Source organism: Rutidosis leptorrhynchoides, chromosome 3 (assembly GCF_046630445.1).
Source record: "Rutidosis leptorrhynchoides isolate AG116_Rl617_1_P2 chromosome 3, CSIRO_AGI_Rlap_v1, whole genome shotgun sequence".
In the NCBI taxonomy this organism is placed as follows: Eukaryota; Viridiplantae; Streptophyta; class Magnoliopsida; order Asterales; family Asteraceae; genus Rutidosis; species Rutidosis leptorrhynchoides.
Window position 1 is genome coordinate 689099538 of NC_092335.1, and position 16084 is coordinate 689115621.

Sequence of the window (16084 nt, forward strand, 5' to 3'; positions counted from 1 at the left end):
ATATATATATATATATATATATATATATATATATATATATATATATATATATATATATAAGATACATACATTATAAAAAAATTCGAAAGTTATATATATATATATATATATATATATATATATATATATATATATATATATATAAGATACATACATTATAAAAAAATTCGAAAGTTGTAATGTTAACATGTTTATAAAGTTGAATATTATTTATTAAGTTATATATATATATATATATATATATATATATATATATATATATATAAAAGATACATACATTATAAAAAAATTCAAAAGTTGTAATGTTAACATGTTTATAAAGTTGAATATTATTTATTATTTTTTAACTTATTAAGTTAATTGTCTTTCATCTCCTCCCTCCTGGTGATTCATCCTCCTAAATCAATTTCCTCATCTACCACTGCCACCAAACCCCCAATTTCAATTCTCAAACATGCATCTCACCGAAACCCCTAAACACCCCAAACCCACCTCCTCTGTCATCTCAAATTCTTCAAATGTCAAGACATCCGATGGTGACCATTGTGTTCTTGACGCTCCATTCGAATTTCAACACACTAAATCTGAAATCCTACGAGGGAAGCCAATTGTTCGTCGTTAGCAGGGCTTCTTACCATTCGCAACACCGACCGCACAGAGACCGTGGGATGGTAAAGTGCCATTAAATTTAGCTTTTCTAGCTCCTGGTCATAAAATTAAAACTAAACCTAAAGTGATTACGTTTTTTGATATTAATGAAATTGATAAAGATTGAAAGTGATGGAAGATTTTCTAAGTTAATTCACTTATCGAATAACTCAAATAGGATGTAAGTTTTAATTTTTCTAATTACGATGTTATTTTATTTTCATATTTCCTGTAAGTTTGCTACTAGGAATTGTATCCACCATATCACCATATATCCTGAATTTATAGATTTTAATTTTATTATTTTAATATAAGATTGTAGATTATGCTACATTAGTCACTTGTTAAAAATAATGCTAAAAATCTTGGCGGGAGTATGAAAATTTTCCCTCTGAGACTCACGTTCCTTAATTTTCTCCACTTCCCTAAAATTCTCTAACTTCCTAAAATTTATATACATCCCCTCAATTGAATTACATCTTTTATCAATACTTTTCTTTTCATTCCGCAGAGTCTCTTGGAAGAAAATCACAACGATCTGTATACTCAGGTAGTTTCTCATGGTGTAAGTATATTTTTTCTTTATTATTATTGCTTTGTTAATAGCCTAATAAGTGAATAGTTGAGTTAATTTTTTTTCATATTAATTTGATTAAACGTGATTTGTTTGATGCTGTACTATTCCTATAAAATGATATCAATAGTGTTTGATTGCACTCTGTTATTGGTTAAGTGATATATGGATCGTTAATTAATCCCCTAAATAGAAGGGTGTCTGCTTTTTGTTATATTATTATTGGTGAATCGAGTATATCTTTAAACATTGATATTTTTTGAATATAAATCACATATAATATGTAATTTTATAAAAGTTGTTTTGTTAATTTAGTATGATTGTAAAATCTACTAATAAATTTATTTAATTTAAGTACAAATCTTTGCTATTAATTCTTATATATGTAGTTGTTATCGATAAAAAGTCATGTTGTTAGGTGTTCATGTTGCTAATTAATTAAGCTATAGCTAAAATAATTGTTGAAAATGAAAATCGAGTAAACGTACGTAATTGTTATTTACAACAGTTGTTGAGTAGTAATGAAAAGATCATGGATGTATACTGCCCCAAGATCAAGTGAGTCTTTCACTAGTGGTGTACAATTTTTTTTAAATTTTGCCTTCGAGAGGTCAAGTGTCGATGGGAAGATTTTATGTCCGTGTTCACGCTGTCTAAATATGTATTATTTGAAAAGGGATGATGTCTTTTATCACCTCTTAAATTGGGGCTTTCGGTCAGAGTATTTAAAATGGGTATATAATGGAGAAGGATCTGTTGCTACATCTTCGAATACCATTCATAATGGGGAAGACGAGACAGCTCAGCATGACATGCACAACATGTTGAATGATCTTTTCCCAACAGATATTTCTTGTGGAGATGGTCTAGAAGAAGGTGATACTAATACGAGTAATGATCAACCTATAGAGATAGGGCGAAATAAACTTGATGATTTACTTAAAGACGCCGAAAAACAGGTGTATCCTAATTCTAAAGTCAACAAATTATCTTGTGTGGTACATTTGTACCACATTAAGTGCTTAAATGGATGGAGTAACAAGTCATTTTCTATGTTGTTGGAGTTTCTAAGTGATTTGTTACCTGAAGGTAATTTGCTGCCTAAAACAACACAACAAGTGAAAAAAATGATGTCAAATCTAGGTTTAGGATATGTAAAAATACATTCATGTCCAAATGGTTGCATGTTGTTTTGGGAGGAGAATGAAAATAAAGCAAATTGCTCTACATGTGGTTCATCTAGATGGAAAGTTTCTGAAAATCCACAAGAAGAAACAAGTCTTCCAAAGAAGAAAGCCTCAAAAATATTACGATGGTTTCCTTTAAAGCCTAGACTCCAAAGGCTGTTCATGTCGTCAAAGACAACTAATCTTATGAAGTGGCATCATGATGAACGCATAAAAGATGGAAAATTAAGACATCCGGCTGATGCTCTAGCATGGAAACATTTTGATCAAAAGTATCCCGAATTTGCTAGTGATCCACGCAATGTTCGTTTATGCTGTGTGCGATCGAGACCTTTATTTATGAACGGATTTGAGTTGTTTTGTTACACGAATTGATTTATTGTATATGTGGTATTTTATAGATTTTAGGTTGATTTCACACATATATATAGGCAACTAGTCCTATCCGTGTAGTTTAGTTTGTTGGTAAATCCGATTCGTTCCACAGGGAGATGGAGCGTTTAATGGTTTTTTAATAGTCTTTGATGTCAAACTTAATTAAAGAGGGTTTTGGATTAGGCAATTGTAACATAACAGTAAAAGATAATAACTTAAGTAAATCACAAAATAAAATTACAAGATTACAATAATTAACTTAAAAGGGAACTAAATGAAATTATGCTAATTTTTATGCGACAATTATATTACTAGATGGTAATTAGTAAAATAGTAATTTTTATTAAAACTATATGTTTAGAATTTTATTTTAAGTAATTATTATATAAACTTATTTAAAGTAACTAAAATGCATTTTTTATAAAACTTATATAAATTAAAAGGAAATTAATTAATTTACTAATTATAAACTAGTTACAATTTATAAACTTATACTAATTAATGCTAATTTTAGGATTAAAACATATATTTAAGTATTTTATATTAATTAAAACTAATTATATAATAAAAATAACTAATAACCTAAATTATATATAATTAATTAATCAAAACCCTAATTTTTACCCTAGCTGGTACTGTAGCCGCGTCAAGGCCTACACGATTCGTGTGAGGCTACACGATTCGTGTATGGCTTAAATTATGTGACAATTAACTGTTTGCGAAAAATAGATGTTTTTATGTAATTTTTATATTTTAAAATGGTAATTCGTGAATAATAACAATAATACTTTTTATAAGAAGTAAAAATAAGATAAATGGGAGTGTTTACTTAATTGTGTCACCCCTAGATCCATGGATTGTTTTAAGTTTTACGCCTTATTAAAATGTTCTAGTATCAAACTTTACATTTTTCTCTCGAATAAATATAAAGTTACAACTTAACTAAATAAAATCTAATTTTCATTGGATTCTTTTTAGAAAGCTACTATTCCCTAAGTATTTAAATTGAGACCTAGCCTAGTTTTGACCTTCGCCAATACCCAAATTATAACGGTTTCCCTTTTTATAATTTCACCTTCATATAACTTAATGATATCACCCAAACCACCGAAGTTTATTTCTAAATTGGTGTCAATAACTTATCCATAAATTCGTCTAGATCATTTTTAATGTTGAAGCTCAATTTATGTAAATAAAAACAACTTTCGTTATTTAAATTTAATAAATTAAGTGGCAAGGGTTAAATACCTAATTACATAAAAATGGTTCTTTTAACTAGGCTCAATATTAAAAATACTAAAGTTACATTTTAACTTTTACTAATGGTAACAATCCATTTCACTAGGGGCTCTACATTTAAGCAAACACTAGGGAAATTTAGCTATCCATTACACTAAGGTAGACATAAAAATATAGATATGCAAACATAATAACAACGCTAATTTTAACAGAGTAAACTTACTAAAATATCTTCACTTGCATTAACTTCAAACAGTAGAAAAATTACAATAATAACACCCCTTTCACGCGTACAATAACACCCTTTTATCACGAACAATACCCCCTTAATAGTTGAAACTATTTTTACAGCGTAATAAAATTGACAATAATTTAACTATAATAAACTTGTGTTGTAAATGTGTTGTAATATATCTCTCTCCTCTGTAACTCTCTGAACGTACTCCTTTTATAATTGAAGTTTGAAGTAGTATTTGAGTCAAAAAATCTGTTGAAATCCTGCTGTCACTCCATTTGAGAAAAGAAGTGTTTTAAAAATCATAAAGTCAGCCGACCTTCTGGATAACCGAACAGTGCTTTTGGCCTAACATTACACGAATCGTGTATGGTCACACGATTCGTGTAAGACCAGTTATATTACACGATTCGTGTAACACCACACGATTCGTGTAAGAGTAAATGTCAGATTTCTTCATTTTTCTTCTTCAGTTGTTCTTTGTTGATCTCGTGTTAACGTGTACTGATTTGGCAATTCTTATTTGAACTCTTTTCTTCATCTATATTGTACTTTCATTCGAATAAACGTTTCTTGATATAAATCTGGTTAAAACTATCGTTTTATCGTTGAATCTTCAAATAGCAATCTCTTATCCACTTTTGTCGTTTTTTCTCGTGAAATGCGCATTGAATTTCTTTGTAGAAGATAAAAACCTATGAAATATGAGTGATATTGCGTCAAATAATATGTATGTTTAGAGCAATATCAAAATACCCCACACTGGAACGTTGCTTGTCCTCAAGCAATTACATCTTTTAATAGAGTTAGAACATTATATATTACACAACACACACTACACGAAATGAAACACACGCTATATGAAATTTATTACACAACACAGTATTTATTGAATCACACGCACACCACACGAAATGAAATTCTGACAACAGAAACAAACATGAAACTCGTGATTAGGGTTTAAAAATTTGGATCCTTAGGGAAAATTGGACCTTGTGAAAACGTTTTATGATTTTATAAAATGTCATGCTAGTTTTTACACTAGACACGTTTTCCGGTTTTAACCTCAAATTCCGGTTGAGGGTAACTGAAAACCGAAGTCTCAGTCGGCGATTAGCAAGCTATTCGCCCCCATGATTGTAGTATCATGGAACTTGAACCCAAATGTCTAAAAATAGTTTTACACAAATATAATTCATAAAATAGCATAAGTTTTAGAACAAAATTATATCGTGTCCAAATATCATCGGTGAACCATGAGTTTGCACACCTCAATTTGTTATGGCATATGTATGTTGACCGCGGTCAAACATAGATGCAGTTGATCTTTACGGAGATCATCCATCTGGGGATTAGATTCATTAGACTTAAATGCTAATTTGCATTGTGCCCCCCCATTGTACGAGACAGATCCATCTCATGGTTAGGATAAGTCTGACCACCAAAAACCCTGTTTGATGCTGAGGTTAGGTGGATTTCCAGCCGATTTTAGGGATGACTTTTCAAGATTTTTCGTCAACCTACAGCTGTTCTGGACTACATCTTCTAACATAAGTTAGCAAGTGTGTCAATTCGGAAGACTTTACTTCCTTACGGGATGGATTTGATTCATCCTCTATTACTCGTGATAATGGAATATTCAGGTTTATACATTCTGTAGCAATGATATCTGCAATAAACTTCAAAGAAACATGTGATAAATGGTTCTCAATATAAGGATTTATAAATTCTTGTTATAAATGGTTTTCTTTTATAAGTTTTAAACAAATAAACTTATGTATTTTTAATGTATGGAGACAACAATTTCGGTTTTTACACCTGATCTTTAATTGCTCGTAGTTACCTTAAAAATTGATTAGATACATTTGTTTAATAGTCTTTGATTTCAAATTTTCATAAAAACCAATAACTTATTAGTTCTCGAGAATTTATATATCCCCACCCCACACTTAAGATTATGTAATGCCCTCATTACATAAAATCAGATAATAATGTATAAATTTGAGAGGACAAAAAGTGTAGAGTATTTGGAACTTCCTTTGTTAACCGATTTGGATTTTCAAATTGTTTTACCTATGATCATATCCAATATTGTATTACAATGTATTTTGATGTTTCGTTTCGTCTAATTGCATTTTCTTCTGTACCTGTCAAAACCATGTTAAGAACACACAAAATATGGGGTTTTAATTCAATCGTACAACACATTTTTACCCCACACTATATTTTCTTGCTAATATATAAAAAAAATAAAAACATAATAAGTTTCAATACACACCAAAAAATTATGTTATTACAAACTAAAATTTTTTTTTTTACTTTTTTCATTTTATATTTTTTTATATAACTTATAATCAATTAAATTTAAAATATCTTTTATAAATTTATATTTGTAACGGAAATTCGGTTGTTATACCTGATCTTAATCCGTTTATAAATTTTTAAATTCAATTTATAAAATTCAATTCATTAAAAGTTAAAGTTTTAATATTTTTCGAAAACAAATTTAAAATAAAATAAGAACACTCTATTTTTGTGTTAAAAAGATTAACATTTTTAAATTTTAAAACAAGTATATGAGAAATACAAATAAAAAGGAATTTAAAATAAAAACGAGACACACGAATGGGACTATTTACAATTTGTGAAGTTTATTAGCGAGTCGTTCACGCGACTCCACCCTAATTTTAACTAACGTCGGGGTGATAAACATCACCCTTCTTTACTCCAATAGAACCATTACTGCAACCATTCTTACCACTAATTTTTGATAATAACCAAGAGTCCGAAAATCTTGACTCTTCAACCAGTTTTTTCAACTTATATTTCTCAAGTTTTGATAGGTTTGAAATCAATCTCTCTCTCAAATGTTTATCTTTTTTCGACATAGCATTTCTAATCCTACCATATAACTTCTTCATGGTTTTCTCAACAACACTATCATTGGGCGGTTTACTATCTAGTTTCTCCTCATCACCCTCCCCACACTTAGCTTGTTGACTAATGGGTTTGACATTGTCAACAATATTCACTGAAACTATCGGTGTGGGTGGTGGGTTCATACTAAACTCAGTTTGATAGGTTGCACTCTTGCCTCTATCCTTCAAAACTAGTTTTCCTGTTTTCCAATCTGTTAAAGCACATGCAGTTGCTAAGAATGGTCTACCTAAAATAATAGGTACAAACTTATCTTCCTTCATGTCTACAACTACAAAGTCAGCTAGAAACTCAAGTTCACCTGTTTTTACTACTAAGTTTTCAGCAATCCCTATAGGTTTATTAACCGATTGATCAATGAATCTAAGGCCTGAATTGGTGGGTTTAAGTTCACCTAAGTTCAAATGCGAGTAAATGGAATAAGGCATGAGATTTATACTTGCACCTGAGTCAGCTAATGATCTAAGAATTTCAGATTCATTAAGCTTACAAGGTACTATGAACGGTCCGGGATCACCTAACTTAGGTGGCAACTCATTCTTCTTCATAATAGCAGCACATTCTGCTTCAAGGAACGCGGATGATGCCTGCTCACACACTCCTTCTTTTGCCTTCAAATCATTCAAGAATTTCCCATAGTTTGGCATACCTGAAATAACATCAACCAAAGGTACATCTACACAAATATTATCCGTATTTAAAGGCTTACAATGGTTCTCCTTTGGTTTTTCGGATGCAAGTGCTTGCGGGTATGGAATGGGTTCTTTATAGTCTTCCACTTTAGGTGCTTGCTTCACCGTATCTTCCGCTTCTTCTTTGATCATCTTCAAATCATTATCAACCCTAAATTCGGAAGGCTCGGTGGTTTCAATTTTCTGCACTTCCGCATGATTTCCCGACATCAACCTCATCAAATAATCACCATACTCGGGAGTTATGTCACCAACTCGGATCTCTTCATCTTCACATGTTATACTTTTCACACTTTCAACTCGGGTATCATCCATCTCTTGATAAGGAGTGTAATCCGCCATATTGGATAAATCAGAAAATATAAACTCATCACAATCTTCATCATCATCTTCACACCCAAGAGTAAAAATAGGACTATGCTCCGGTGTCTTGAAACTTGCTTCATCCTCACAGAAACTATAAATAGCATTCACTTGTGAATATGCTGGGGCTTGAGGATCATTCTTCTTTAGTATAAACGGAGGGTTACTTGCAATTGGTGGTCTCTCTGCTAGTAACTGTGAGATCCTTCCAACATCTCTTTCTAAAATCTGAATCGTGGCTTGTTGATTTCGAATTTGCTGAGTTTGGAGCTCTGCATTTTGCTCATGCTTAACCATAAAATCTCTTAAGAGATCTTCTAAACCAGATTTCCTCTCGGGTTGAGGTTGCATAATTGCTAATGGTTGTGGTTGCATAAGTGCTAGAGGTTGTGGTTGATTATGTTGGAAATTATTTTGATAATTTCGTTGAGGTTGATTTCGGTTATTATAACCTGGTGGCGGATTTCTTTGATTTTGATTTGGGAAATTCCGGTTGTTTTGGTAACCTGGATTTCCTCCTTGATAGTTATTGTTATTTTGATAGTTATTATTATTTGATCCTGAAGGTCCTCCTACTTGATAGCTGTTTATAGGAGGATATTTTCGGTTGTTAGCTTCTATAGCTGGAAAATCACTAAAGTTCATTTCACCTTTTCGTAAGTATCCTAAGAAATTTGCTTGTTCTTCCATTGTACTTTGATCACAATCTCTAGTAAGATGGGGACCTTGGCACAGTTCACATCCTACTCTGATAGAATGCATTTCCTTGGTTACTTTCTCGATTTGTCTTGCTTGATTTGCTATTTGAACTTTTAAAGAAGCAATTTCATCATTGCTTTCGATACTAGCAACATTTGATGATCTAGAAAATTCTATTTCTTGATGCCAGTTATGAGAATGGGACGCTAAATCAGCAATGATTGTATGAGCGTCTTCAGGTGTTTTCTTCATAACTGAACCTCCGGCTGCAACATCTATATCTTTTCTAGTTGTCACATTGACTCCTTTATAGAATATTTGGACCTTTTGGAATGTATTCAACCCGTGTTGAGGACATATTCGAAGCATTTTATTGAATCGGGTCCAAGCTTCATAAAGAGTTTCATTAGGCTTTTGTTTAAAGTGATTTATGTCACTTTGTAATTTTGCTGCTTTTGAAGCAGGAAAGAATTCTGACAAAAATTTGTCCATCATATCATTCCAGTCTTCAATATAGCCTTCAGGTAATGAGTCTAGCCAATCTCTTGCATCATCTTTTAATGACCATGGAAAGATTTTTAAACATGCAACTTCATCGGTGACATCTTTGATTTTGAAAAGCTTGCAAATGCTTACAAACTTACGAAGATGCTCATTAGCATCCTCATTTGGGGCTCCACCGAATTGACATGTATTAGTTACCATGTGTAAAAATTGACCTTTTATTTCAAAGCCATCAGTCATCGGGGGTTGGATGATTGCGTGGCCTTGACCTTTTCTTGTGGCCTTCATTAATGCTTCCATCGTTTGATTTGTGTCAGCCATTTCTTCTTCTTCTTTAATAATCGGCTCTATGATTGGTTGAATTATTGGTTCAGAGTCGGATTCTAAGAAAAGTGACTCTAAATTTTTAGCAAGAGATTCTACTTCTTGAGCTCTTAAGCGTTCGTGGAATTTTCTTTCGGGTTCAGGATGTGAGGGAGTTAATTCAGCGTTGGAGGAACGTAAGTTCATACATTAATTTCTATTATGAGATCACTTCACTAAAGGTTTATCTAGGGTTACCTATTTGTTTCTCTTTTTTAGTGTTTTTCGGTGTTTTAAAAGTACTTCCTATTTCTTTTTGTTGTTTTTGTCCTTTATTAATTCTTTGAGGTTCTGGATTAAGTTTAATGAGTTTAGGATTGAACGGATCATACAATTCGGGAAATTGTACAAAGAATTAAAGGATTTATTCAAAAACTTTGAACTTTCTTGGAAATGAATTTCCTCGAGAGGATCGAATAACATAAAAACAATGATAAAAACCCTTAAACAACAGATTTTCCTTCTGATTTTGCCCACGTTTCGAATAGCCAAAAGATGCAGCAGAGGGGCAGGATCCTTCAAAGACCAATAAAATTGGTGATCCAACAACCCGGTCCACGTACAAATCCAACTACTACTACGAACCAGAAAAATTATCTATTTATTTAACTGCCAACTCCCCGGCAGCGGCGCCAAAAAGTTGCTGTGTGCGATCGAGACCTTTATTTATGAACGGATTTGAGTTGTTTTGTTACACGAATTGATTTATTGTATATGTGGTATTTTATAGATTTTAGGTTGATTTCACACATATATATAGGCAACTAGTCCTATCCGTGTAGTTTAGTTTGTTGGTAAATCCGATTCGTTCCACAGGGAGATGGAGCGTTTAATGGTTTTTTAATAGTCTTTGATGTCAAACTTAATTAAAGAGGGTTTTGGATTAGGCAATTGTAACATAACAGTAAAAGATAATAACTTAAGTAAATCACAAAATAAAATTACAAGATTACAATAATTAACTTAAAAGGGAACTAAATGAAATTATGCTAATTTTTATGCGACAATTATATTACTAGATGGTAATTAGTAAAATAGTAATTTTTATTAAAACTATATGTTTAGAATTTTATTTTAAGTAATTATTATATAAACTTATTTAAAGTAACTAAAATGCATTTTTTATAAAACTTATATAAATTAAAAGGAAATTAATTAATTTACTAATTATAAACTAGTTACAATTTATAAACTTATACTAATTAATGCTAATTTTAGGATTAAAACATATATTTAAGTATTTTATATTAATTAAAACTAATTATATAATAAAAATAACTAATAACCTAAATTATATATAATTAATTAATCAAAACCCTAATTTTTACCCTAGCTGGTACTGTAGCCGCGTCAAGGCCTACACGATTCGTGTGAGGCTACACGATTCGTGTATGGCTTAAATTATGTGACAATTAACTGTTTGCGAAAAATAGATGTTTTTATGTAATTTTTATATTTTAAAATGGTAATTCGTGAATAATAACAATAATACTTTTTATAAGAAGTAAAAATAAGATAAATGGGAGTGTTTACTTAATTGTGTCACCCCTAGATCCATGGATTGTTTTAAGTTTTACGCCTTATTAAAATGTTCTAGTATCAAACTTTACATTTTTCTCTCGAATAAATATAAAGTTACAACTTAACTAAATAAAATCTAATTTTCATTGGATTCTTTTTAGAAAGCTACTATTCCCTAAGTATTTAAATTGAGACCTAGCCTAGTTTTGACCTTCGCCAATACCCAAATTATAACGGTTTCCCTTTTTATAATTTCACCTTCATATAACTTAATGATATCACCCAAACCACCGAAGTTTATTTCTAAATTGGTGTCAATAACTTATCCATAAATTCGTCTAGATCATTTTTAATGTTGAAGCTCAATTTATGTAAATAAAAACAACTTTCGTTATTTAAATTTAATAAATTAAGTGGCAAGGGTTAAATACCTAATTACATAAAAATGGTTCTTTTAACTAGGCTCAATATTAAAAATACTAAAGTTACATTTTAACTTTTACTAATGGTAACAATCCATTTCACTAGGGGCTCTACATTTAAGCAAACACTAGGGAAATTTAGCTATCCATTACACTAAGGTAGACATAAAAATATAGATATGCAAACATAATAACAACGCTAATTTTAACAGAGTAAACTTACTAAAATATCTTCACTTGCATTAACTTCAAACAGTAGAAAAATTACAATAATAACACCCCTTTCACGCGTACAATAACACCCTTTTATCACGAACAATACCCCCTTAATAGTTGAAACTATTTTTACAGCGTAATAAAATTGACAATAATTTAACTATAATAAACTTGTGTTGTAAATGTGTTGTAATATATCTCTCTCCTCTGTAACTCTCTGAACGTACTCCTTTTATAATTGAAGTTTGAAGTAGTATTTGAGTCAAAAACTCTGTTGAAATCCTGCTGTCACTCCATTTGAGAAAAGAAGTGTTTTAAAAATCATAAAGTCAGCCGACCTTCTGGATAACCGAACAGTGCTTTTGGCCTAACATTACACGAATCGTGTATGGTCACACGATTCGTGTAAGACCAGTTATATTACACGATTCGTGTAACACCACACGATTCGTGTAAGAGTAAATGTCAGATTTCTTCATTTTTCTTCTTCAGTTGTTCTTTGTTGATCTCGTGTTAACGTGTACTGATTTGGCAATTCTTATTTGAACTCTTTTCTTCATCTATCTTGTACTTTCATTCGAATAAACGTTTCTTGATATAAATCTGGTTAAAACTATCATTTTATCGTTGAATCTTCAAATAGCAATCTCTTATCCACTTTTGTCGTTTTTTCTCGTGAAATGCGCATTGAATTTCTTTGTAGAAGATAAAAACCTATGAAATATGAGTGATATTGCGTCGAATAATATGTATGTTTAGAGCAATATCAGTTTAGCTCTAGCAAGTGATGGTTTTAACCCATTCAAGACTATGAATATAACGCATAGTATTTGGCCTGTTTTTCTTATTCCATACAACTTGCCCTCTGGATGGTAATGAAGCAACCAAATTTCATTCTATCTTTAATAATACCTGGTCCTAAAGGTCCGGGAAACAAGATAGATGTGTACATGCAACCTCTTATAAAAGAGTTAAAAGAGCTCTGGGAGGTTGGAGTAGAGACGTACGATGCTTCAACAAAACAAATTTTTCAAATGAAGGCAGCCCTTTTGTGTACTATTTCAGACTTTCCGGGTTATGCCAATCTATCTGGGTGGAGCACAAAGGGAGAACGTGCATGTCCTTCCTGTGGGTTTGATACTGATTCTAAATGGCTAACTCATGGAAGAAAGTGGTGTTATATGTGTCATAGGAGATGGCTTTCAACTGATCATCCTTGGCGTAGAGATACAAGGTCATTTATGGGAGGTCAAGAATTAAGAGTGGCACCCATTTGTCCTTCAGGGGAGCAGGTTCTACAACAGTTAGATGACAAGGGATTTCTTGTAGATATTGTTGACGGTGGTCCGTGGAAAAAGAAAAGTATTTTTTTCATGTTGCCATATTGGGAGCATTTGTTGTTGCGACACAATCTTGATGTGATGCACATAGAAAAAAATGTTTGTGACAACATTGTAGGGACTATACTAGGACAAGAGGGGAAGTCAAAAGATAACTACAAAGCCAGACTTGACTTACAACACTTGGGTATAAGAAAAGAATTACATCTAAAGAAACGACCTAGGAGTGACACTACTTTCATGCCAAAAGCATGTTACCAAATGACTCGAGATGAGAAGATCATGTTCTTAAATACCTTAAAATTAATAAAGCCTCCTGATGAATTTTCATCCAACATCTCCGGATGTGTTCAACTTAACGATAGAAAATTAATTGGTCTAAAAAGTTACGATTGTCATATGTTGATGCAAGAGTATCTGCCTATTGCATTACGTGGAACTCTGCCCGACCATGTAAGCTCAGTTATAATTGAGCTTTGTGACTTTTTTAGAATCATTTGCTACAAAGATTTATCCGACTTCGATATTCAGTTTCTTGATTCTAAAGTTGCGGTCACTTTGTGCAAAATGGAGAAGATATTCCCGCCATCCTTCTTTACTGTGATGGCTCACTTGGTGATACACTTAGTCAAGGAGGTGAAACTTGGAGGTCCTGTAGCTTTTCGTTGGATGTACCCGATTGAAAGGTATATAATGAGTTTTTAAACATTTCTTACAATATTTTTATTTTTCTAAAATTGTGAATTGATTATTTTTTTCTAACTGTGTAGGGACCTTCATACTCTTAAGTCGTATGTGAACAATCGAGCTCATCCTGAAGGTTCAATTGCTGAAGGTTACTTAGCTCAAGAAAGTTTGACATTTTGCTCTAGATATCTCAAAGGAGTTGAAACCATCTTTACTAGATCTGTTAGGAATGATGACAATGATGATAATGAGCAAAATGAGCAAAATGAGCTTGAGGAATCCAACAATTTTTGTCCTGGCAGACCATTAGGACGTAAATCGTGTTCTCGATTATCAATTCGGAAAAGGTCTTCAAATTCAGCAATTGATGAGATCTCACTCGCTCAAGCACATCGTTATGTGCTTTTTAATGTTGATTCAGTTACACCTTTTCGAGAGTAAGATAAATCATGACTACAAATGTTTTGTATATTTACATATTAACTGTTTTCTTATAGGTCACCTATTAATTTAGAGATGATATATATATATATATGTAGGGAACATAAAGGGCTAATTAAGAGACAAACCCGATCTCGTCGGATACCTGAGTATGAAGTTGAGAAGATTCACTGCCAACAATTCAGTGAATGGTTTCAGAAAAGGGTAATTTTGATCCCATGCTATGTGTATATATATATATATATATATATATATATATATATATGTGTGTGTGTGTGTGTGTGTGTGTGTGTGTGTGTGTGTGTGTCTGTGTCTGTGTCTGTGCGTAATAGCTATGTGAATATGATGTTAGTAATATTTATTACAGGTTGCACGTATGGAAGTGCAAGGAGATCAATCAGTCACCGAAGAGATAAAGTGGCTTGCACGTGGCCCAGTTAAAACAGTGAAACGATATTCAGGTTATCTTGTAAAGGGTTACCGGTTTCACACGAAAAAAAGAGAGAAGTATCTAAAAACTCAGAATAGTGGTGTAGTTGTTACTGTGGAAGGTGCAAGTTATGCTAGTAGTCGGGATAGAAGGCCTGTCAATGGCACGGTAAACTACTATGGGAAATTAAATGACATTATCCAGTTAAACTACTCTGGACTTATACGAGTAATATTATTTAAATGTGATTGGGTCGATATTAATAGAGGCTGCAAGATAGTTGATGGTGTGAAATTGGTGAACTTTTCCTACAAAACACACACCGGCGCTAATATAACTGATGATCCATTTGTTTTGGCATCACAAGTTGACAAGGTGTTCTATGCCATAGATCCTAAGAATAAAGATTGGGAGGTTGTGAGACATGTAAAACTTAGAGATGTATTTGACATGGGAGCTGGTGATGATCAGGTTATAGGGTATCCAAATAATAGCACATCTGTTGTACCCAACTTGCATAGAATTGGGGATGATGGTGATGATGGGATGGACGTTACAGAAGAAATGGATCTTGATGTGAATAGTGATGAAGAAAATGAAAATGACTAAATATTTGGTGATATTAGTTACTGATTATTTATTTCTAATATATAAGTAGTTAAGATGGATCCTAAGCTACCTTAAAGAAAATAATAATAGAGTAATCTTATAGTAATATGTTCTGTAGAATTTTATTGGACAATGTTTTCTAGTAGATTATTTGTTCCACATAGTTTAATTATTTATCTTATAGCACACTGTTTGCTAATGTGATACTTATAGTTTCTTTTGCAGCAACTATGCTAGGACTACAACTATTTTGTTTATATCATGTGCTTTAATTCAATATGTTGTGTATAAATTTTTTCACAGGATGGCGAAACGCAAGAGACTTTGTATTGTTTCTAGTGATGACCCTATAGAAGAGCAGCACCTCAACGAAACTGAAGGACGTGAAAGTACTCAAACTCAAGCTGATGCGATAAATTCTGAAGGAGGGCATCATAGTAATCCAGAATCTTCTGTTCATGATGCGTCTAACAATGAGGAAAATGTTGAACAAGGTATGTAGTCCTACCACTTGCATTTTGCGTCTTTTGTTTGGCACTCCAAAAACTAGGAAATAAACACTGTCATATGTTAGCCTGCTCTCACATATTAGTAACATGCAC

The 16084-nt window shown here is 32.1% G+C and overlaps 1 protein-coding gene across 1 annotated transcript; it reads left to right on the forward strand.

Moving 5' to 3' along the window:
* The first annotated feature begins 1881 nt into the window (after positions 1-1881).
* Positions 1882-15482, forward strand: LOC139902727 (uncharacterized). Its single transcript, XM_071885331.1, has 5 exons — positions 1882-2725; positions 12900-14001; positions 14086-14439; positions 14542-14647; positions 14811-15482. Exons 1-5 carry the CDS (start codon positions 1882-1884, stop codon positions 15480-15482), a joined length of 3078 nt encoding a protein of 1025 aa, XP_071741432.1.
* Positions 15483-16084: the final 602 nt, after the last annotated feature.

Excerpts from the sequence above, each read along its gene's own strand:
- LOC139902727 (XM_071885331.1), top strand. The coding sequence starts at position 1,882 with ATGTATTATTTGAAAAGGGATGATGTCTTTTATCACCTCTTAAATTGG. Across the intron at positions 2,726-12,899 it reads ACGCAATGTTCGTTTATGCT|GTCCGGGAAACAAGATAGAT; the intron begins GTGTGCGATCGA and ends CTGGTCCTAAAG. Across the intron at positions 14,648-14,810 it reads GTGAATGGTTTCAGAAAAGG|GTTGCACGTATGGAAGTGCA; the intron begins GTAATTTTGATC and ends TATTTATTACAG.